This window comes from Charadrius vociferus, unplaced genomic scaffold (assembly GCF_000708025.1).
Source record: "Charadrius vociferus isolate BGI_N301 unplaced genomic scaffold, ASM70802v2 scaffold819, whole genome shotgun sequence".
In the NCBI taxonomy this organism is placed as follows: Eukaryota; Metazoa; Chordata; class Aves; order Charadriiformes; family Charadriidae; genus Charadrius; species Charadrius vociferus.
In genome coordinates, this window is record NW_009650062.1 from 461,253 (window position 1) to 468,915 (window position 7,663).

General features: G+C 46.6%; 2 protein-coding genes across 2 annotated transcripts in view; one reads left to right on the forward strand and one right to left on the reverse strand.

Moving 5' to 3' along the window:
• PNPLA1 (patatin-like phospholipase domain containing 1) overlaps positions 1–4,616 on the forward strand; it is a 13,865-nt gene extending 9,249 nt beyond the window's left edge. The window contains exon 9 of the mRNA XM_009891747.1: positions 4,598–4,616. Coding sequence (XP_009890049.1) covers positions 4,598–4,616 — 19 coding nt within the window. The remainder of the gene's footprint in view (positions 1–4,597) is intronic.
• A 244-nt stretch (positions 4,617–4,860) lies between these two features.
• Positions 4,861–7,359, reverse strand: LOC104292377 (patatin-like phospholipase domain-containing protein 1). Its single transcript, XM_009891748.1, has 5 exons — positions 7,161–7,359; positions 6,214–6,371; positions 5,730–5,795; positions 5,081–5,222; positions 4,861–4,994 (listed from the first exon to the last, which is right to left on the reverse strand). Exons 1-5 carry the CDS (start codon positions 7,357–7,359, stop codon positions 4,861–4,863), a joined length of 699 nt encoding a protein of 232 aa, XP_009890050.1.
• Positions 7,360–7,663: the final 304 nt, after the last annotated feature.

Sequence of the window (7,663 nt, forward strand, 5' to 3'; positions counted from 1 at the left end):
CCCCAGTGCGCCTGCCGCAGTCTCCCTGCCCGAGCCTGACCTGCTGCAACATGACGGCTGCACCGCAGTCTGCGCCAGGGAGACTGGGCATCTTTACTTGCACGTGTGTACAGCCCAGCCGCCGGTTTCCCTAGCCACTCCGCTTGCTGATCACCAGCAGCATCCCTCCCCCTGCCTTAATGCAGATTACAGGGCAGACATTTGCCAGGAAATGTCACATTTTAAGTGTTTTCCTCCCACTCAAAAACTTTCAGAGAGATTCATCAAACAGAAAACAGAGAGAGGAAAAAGCCTTAGGGAGCATCACACTGGGCAGGAACTCATTTTTATCCAGTTTCTTGAAGTTATTTTACCAATTACCTATTCTTGAGCTTCAGACACCCTCGGAGGCCTGCTTCTCCTGCCAGTGGAGGTAGGCGCACATTTGGACCCCTCTGAGTTTGCAGCTGTGGAGAAGGATGGAGAAACCCAAAGATTAACCTTCCCCTAATTCAAAGTACGCAGTCTTGCAGACTGCATCTCCTGTTGCACCTGGAGAGTTGACATTTCACAAATACATTAGCTCTTTCCATGCGATTTTGTGTAATTTAGTGCTATGGATGGTGTACGGTTCAGGCAAACACACCTCGTGTCACTGGTCTGTATGTAGAATAAATTGGCGCTCTTACCATCCCAAATACATTCTGCACATCAGAGCTGATGGATTGGCTGTACCCCAACCATCTCCCCCGTTTGTTGGTTCCCGACGGGCAACAAATGGATCACAACAGCACAAGCTGCTTATTGGAATAAACAGCTTGTTTAATTGCAAAAAGGGAAACGGTACGGAGGGAAGTTTCATCCAAAGTGCCCTAGAGACTGCAGGCACGAACTTGGGGAATAGCTGAAGGCTGCATTGATGTAAACAGATTCAAAGTTAACTATGAATGCTCAGTGAAAGATTAATATAATCTGTTCTGCTATCTCTGGTAGAAATCAATGACCTAGGAATATTTTCTCTGCAATGAGCTTGCTAAAAGAAACCCAGATGCTTATTTACATTGAATCTATCAAAACCTGCTCCTGTCTCTTCCACCCCAGATAGATTTACATCTCTCAACCCCTGCAACCAAATCCGGGCTGCTCAAAACCAGCTCGTGAACTGTGACTATGTTCCTGCCACAAATCGAAGTGGAAAGGGCGCAGAGACACCCACTGCTCCCCGGGCAGGAGCAGAACCAGTCAGCCCATCATTTGCTTTTCCTCGTACTTCACTCTGCTTTGCCTCCCAGGCAGACAGCCCCACTGCTGCAACAGCCCTTCGACCAGGCTCCTGCTCTCCCTAATAAGCACCGCCTCCAGGCAGGACATAGCCATTTCAGTCAGCCTCAGGCAGCTACACTATCCCTATTCAAATGGGAATTAAAATCCCCCCAAGAAAATTCTCGTTGGACACCCAAACCCACTAAATTTGACTGCAAGTCTCAGCCACAAACAGGAGCATAGTTTGAACAACACAGCGCATCCCAGCTACCCCTACATGACATGGTGCTTGGTCATAAAAAGTTAGTAAAGCTTTGAGAACTTTAATGAAAAAAAAGCCTACATTGAACACCCAAACCAAAATTATCACAGCACAGAGCCCTCCTGCTCCAAATCTGCAGAGATGTGCTATGATTTAAGTATTTAATGACTCATAATTCAAATCAGCTGTCTTTTGCTTTATTAATCCCCCATCTTTTCAAGCAAGCACACTTGATGCTGTCTCTTCTGCATGAGCTTGGAGCTAATGTCAAACAGGAGGCTTTGCCAGAGGCAACGGATAGAGGCAAAGTTGGGCATCTCTTTGAATCACCTCGTGCAGCAGCTTGTTTCACCCCTAGGGAAGCAAGCTGGGAAACCCAGCTGCGCCCAGTTCAAACCAGCTGCAATAAAGCCTGTCTTCAGCCTGAAATGCCTCATTTAAAGGTTGGTCACGGGAATCACCTGGGGTCTGTGGGGGATAAGATGGGTGTTGTGGCCCTGCCTGTGCCAGTGACACTGCTGCCACAGTGTGCTCTTCAGTGCAGCTCGGTGGCTGTCTGCAGGCTGGGTTGCAAGTTGCTCTTTCTCTCTTTAATACATGAACTGGGGCCAAAGGCAGCAGTGGGGTCGAAAATACTCTTCTGTGGCTGGCATGGCCCTAAAGGGAGTAAAACCATACTGGTCAATCTGACAGACACTTCTGGCAGTTGAGGCAAACTGGATTCAAATACCTGATCAGGGCTGCTTCCCTCCCTCCTGTTGTCTAGAGGGTAACAGGATCAGCTGGTTTTGATATCCTTAAACTATTGCCCTCATATCACTGTTCCCTTTCTTACCCTGGTGTGCATCGAACTCGGCAGAGATGTGAAGCCTGAGGTTGATGGGATGAGAGTTTGGAGACAACCCAAGTCAGCAGGAGTGCTCTCTAGAGCTAGATCCCACCGCAGATGTAGTGGGAAGGAGAGTCCTGGGGCCTGATCCATCCAACCGTGCCAGATGAAAACAAACATGTGTCCACCCCTGCTTGCGTCTGTGGCTGTTGGCTGCAGGTGCTTTATGCCCGACTTTGTTTCTAGTCTAGATACTAAGGAGGGTGCAACTGTCCTGGTGGGCACATGCATAAATTTGCAAATGCTTGTGGTTAACTTGCTAATCCTGAGCAAGCCTGAGCCTTGCTGGTGCGCAAGCCCTACCGCACCAGTAGTCCTTTGGAGATATTCTGACTTATTTAGGAAAACTGGTGCGAGTTGTGTGCAGGTTTATACCCTCATTTATTTGGTAACATGGATGATATTATAGTATCGTGCAGTTACAGAGTAAAATAGACTTTTCCTGGCCTAGATCATCAGGGCTTTTCTTCCTCAGACCTGAAAAATCCAGTGTGCTTCTCTCCTGGAGACTGAGAGCCCTGACTTACCTCTTGGTTGCTCTCTGGCCTAACAAATGAGTCTTGATTCCTTCCACAGGCGACCTTAGGTTGGTGAAAAATGCTGCAGCCCAGCTGCAAACCAGAGACCAAGAGACTCCTGATAGCCCAGATCCCGACTAATCTCCAAAGAAACCTGGTTCCTACTATGCTGCTTTCAAAAGCTCCATATAGTTCAGACTGATGAAGCCTTTAAAAAAGCAAGCATGGAAAGAAACTGTACAGCCTAACACTGTGTCCTGCATTTCCATAGTGGGTCTCTTCACATAGGTAGAGTTGCTTTGTTTTCAGTGGAAATGTCATCTATTTTATGTTTTCCAAGCTTTTATTTTTAGATCTGGAATGGTAACAGTCCTGTTCTTTCCCCTTTATGGTGTGGCCCTTGTAGATATAGCAGAAAAATATTCGTGTCATTTTTCACTATTTCTTTAATTTATGTGGCAACATTTTACACCATCATCATGTTGGAAAAGTGGTGTAATTTTTCCTAAACTGGAAAATTCTGATATGTTGAAAGAATCACAAAGAAAAAGAAAATAAAGAACAACATTGAAAGACGTGTTGCACTCCAGCACATCCTTCTTAGTATTCTGCTAGTACCAGTAAGAGAAACTGGAATCCAAAATGCTGACGGTTCACCGTATTTCCGTGTCCAAACTGAAATGGGAGAGGGCATTATTTTGCATAGGATTGCAGAAAACTAGAAGTTTTGGATTTAAACCTGCCTTATGTTGCTTAAAAATGACACAGGTAGATGTTCACCTGCAGTGCTAATGAGCTTTTTTGCACTGAAGTATTTACACATAGCTGCACACCAGAGTAACTAAGTAGCAATTTTGCTGTGACTGTCACAGCAAACCCAGCTCTAACCACTGAGACACTGCTCCTTCCCTCACCCTTAATGAAATGACATGTGGGCAGAACCTGTTATTACCGTGCAACGGCTTTCTTCATAGAAAGCGCTACTTCTCCAAAGAGCCCTTCCAACCTGGCCATAGCCTAAGTTCTCAAACCTTACCCAAAACAAGTTCAGCATGAAGCTTCACTAACAACCACTGACCCAAACGGGGACTCTCTCCCGTTCCTGATGTTCTCACCTACTGGGTCCTGCAAAAACCCAGACGTCCTCTTTCAGTAGTGAGGGGCCTGGGCAAGTGTCACTTAGCTAATGAAAACTGATGGGGTAAAGGAAGTGCTAGTCCTCTACCTTTCTGATGGTGGAGAAGGTGGTGTGGGGTTTCCTCTTCCACTCCATCTGCTGCCTGCATAGTCCCTGGATTCTCTTCAGTGACATCCTCTGAGTCTGTGGCTCTGCAGCAAAGTACTCTTGTTTCTGGCTTCCAGTACAGGGTCCCTTCACCTTTCTGACATGATTCATTGGCAAATGAAGACATAAATTCCTCATCAAGGTAATTGATACCAAATTCACCTGGCGGGAAGAGAATCCAGCACTCAGTAGTTGTTGCTGAACCACCAGGCCTCCAGCAATGTGAGGCATGACCAGGGTTGACTGGAAAATAGGGGGACTGATGACTACAGTGCATGGCTAATCTGAGTAGGGTTTCTGGGTCAGGGATCACCAAATGTCGCTGCTTTGTCCATCGGTGGGTTATCAGTCTAAGACCAGACAGGGCACTTGAGCCTACACTTCTCCTGTCTCGGTCCTAGGGACCTGTGCTCCCTGTAAAGCTCTCCCATGCCCAGTGTGGCAGAGAAAGAGGGGACCCTAACATCATCAGAGAAGAAGGGGTGAACTGGGAGCTTCAGGAGAGGCCACAGAGAGGATGGGACTCAAGTAATCCTGGCAATGCCAGGGATGCAGGGATCTCTCTGCCCTGGTCACTCTAGATGCACTGGCAGCATCTCTTACCTTCTGTCAGCAAGCCAATGTTGTAAGAGAAGCACCTTACCTACCTGCTCCTCACTCCCAATCACTTACTCAGTCTTTTAAAGTAGGAGACTGTGTCCTGGTAGCCATGGATAAAAAACTGGTTCAGAACCTGCAGGGGAGAGGTAGCAGTCAGGGCAGATGGGCCAGCTATTGGGGCCTCATGGCTCTCGGTACCTGTAGAAAGCAGCTCACTTGACACGTGGGAAGCTGAAAAATATACTGCAAGCGGCAAATGTTTCTTTTTGATATCTGTAAAATACAATCAGAGAGTTGGAAAGTGAAGAAGGCAGCTGGGCAATCTTTGGGACAGATGTCGTATTCGCCAGCGAAAGCAGACACGGTAATTGTGGTCCGGGACACGAAGTTGGCCCGCCACATGCAGAGTTCTCCATCAACGTAACGCTAGGAGAGAAAACAAGGAACCCTGAGACTTTGTCTTTTCAGAGAGTAGAGTGCTGTGTCACATGTGCATGCATATGGGGCTTCTTCCCCACCCAGTCCCAAACTAGACTGAGGTACTGGGGCTACAGAGATAGCCCTCCAGGGAACAGCCCTGATCACTGTCCCCTGTGCTCCAGGTCTACACCCACCACCTCCTCCTTTCCAGCTGAAAAATTACTCTTCAATGAAATCAGGGCAAAGTGCAGCAGAAAGGAGTTGAGCTAACCCCATGGACAGGCTGAGGGTGGATGTTTTTGTGAGGTCAGTTCTGTCTGCAGTGAAGTCAGACAGTGGGACACTTGGGTTCAGTTCCTCCCTCTGTAGACACTGTGAGATCACAGCACAAAGCAATTTTGGTGGCAAACAGGGGTATAAATGTGCTTAACGCCACCAGTGGAGAAAAGATACGGGCTAGATGGGCCCTTGGCCTGACCTGGGATAGGGTCTCCAGACTACAAGGCTACTCACCACTCCATGGTACGTAGGAGGTAATAACCCAAAATACACAGGGATGAAGCAGCTGCATGTTATGGCCTGTGGGTGAGATGGAAAACACAGAAGTGAGCAAAGAGCCGCAAAAACCTGTTGCTTTTGGGAATGGTGGCTCATTTGTGGATGCCAAAATGGGGACCCGCAGCTGAGTTGTTGGGCACTGCTGACTACTGTGGACCAGCCCATGTCTGATATCCACAGCCAGGGTTGGAGAAGGAAGAAACTAACCTGTGAAATGCCTCATTTTGCTCTTTGCATATTCTGACCCTGTAGATAATTCAGCCAGCAATAAAAAAGGCTGATTTTTTAAATTATTTTCAGCTTGTGATCCTGTCTGGCTTCAGAGGGTGGCAAGGACAGAAATCGTGGCATGGACTGCGAGGGTCCAGGCTTCCCCCACGGACAGGCAGTAAATCTCACGCAGCTCCTCCCCTCGCAGGGTGGCTGTGGCTGCTCTCACCTGAATGAGGTCCTCCCTCGAGGCAAACTCTGAAACCAGCACGCATTTCCAGTCGCGCAAACGGGTGAGGATAACATGCAGCTTCCCAGATACCAGCTGGTGGGCGTTCGTTGGCAGGTATTTGTTTAAGACCTCCTTTAACAATTTAATGGCTTTTCCTCCAGGAAGAGGCAACCAGAAAGAGGTTTGCAGAGCACTGAGGACGCACAGCCTGACTTCATCTAAAGCAAAGCAAAGCAATCATTCCACATCCCTTATATTATTTACATACTTTCTGGGCTGCACTTCCACCTGTTAAAGGGGCATTTCACCATGCTGATAAATACTCATAAAGAGCCATTATTTTCATTAGGGCTGAACCTCTCATGAGTGGACCCAGATTTTCCAAGGACCTTCAATATTCCAGGAACCAGAAGGATTTTCTTTTCCCATTTCTCTCCATTTCCGCAACAAGACGTCTTAAAGGTTTTTGGAGATATGGGAGATAATTGACAGGAAGCCTTTGTGTAACATTTTCTCCCGTTGGCTCTGCATCTATACCCCCTAATGTATTTCTCAGCTCTGTGACTATAATTTTATTGCAACAGCAATACTGATCCTCTCCATATTCAATATTTTCTTTCCCCTCTGTGTTTTGGTAATCTACCAACAACCTCAAATGCCTTATTAGGGAGAGCACTCCTGTTTTTTATATTAGATATGCTTATCATTAACTCAAATTGATAAGATGCAGTGACTTATTCAATAACTATATCTGGCCTATTTTCTCTCTGCTGGTTAATTTACCCATGTTTTCCACTCTTAAAGAAGTCAATCAAGTAAAATCCTAAGGAATTAACCACTGATTAAGGATCATTAATAAAAAAAAAAGGATCTTTTGCAACTCCAAAATTTCCAGACATTCAATCCCTTTAGGCACAGAAAAAATGGAAGCGTGTAGCCCTTACCTATATCACACTCACACAATGCAAGTGTAGCTACAACCGATCCCGAAGATGCCCCATAGATCCTGGATGCAGATTTCAGTATGTCAGGTGACAATTCCCGCAGAGCAGCTAACACTCCAGCTTCATATAGTATCAAGAAACTGCAGCCTCTAAACAGTATAGAGAAAGGTCTTCCCTCATTTCCATTTATCTTCATCATCTCTGCTAACACCAAGCACTCAAGCCACAGTAAAGCAGCTGCCCAGGACAGGTTCAGAGGTTTTTTTTCCTACAGCCAGCCAATACTTCACTGTGGCTGTTCCCAACCTGCTTCTGTTTCTGACCACACTCCTGCTGCCTTATATCTCTGCTCTACGTAGAACTCTAAGCCAAACGTCCAGTGAAACAATTGCAGTGGGCAGAAATGGATGACGTGATGTCTTAATACCTAAGGCCACTCATTAAAATAAAACTACAACATTGCAATATGTTTCTAAGGTGTGCACTTAGCTGCTGGGTAAAAG

Bases quoted from the DNA above. Each gene is read 5' to 3' on its own strand.
- LOC104292377 (XM_009891748.1), bottom strand. From the start codon at position 7,359: ATGATGAAGATAAATGGAAATGAGGGAAGACCTTTCTCTATACTGTTT. The intron at 6,372-7,160 runs GTAAGGGCTACA...CTCTTCCTGGAG, and splicing joins ATTGTGTGAGTGTGATATAG to GAAAAGCCATTAAATTGTTA. The intron at 5,223-5,729 runs GTGAGTAGCCTT...TTTCTCTCCTAG, and splicing joins CTCCTACGTACCATGGAGTG to CGTTACGTTGATGGAGAACT.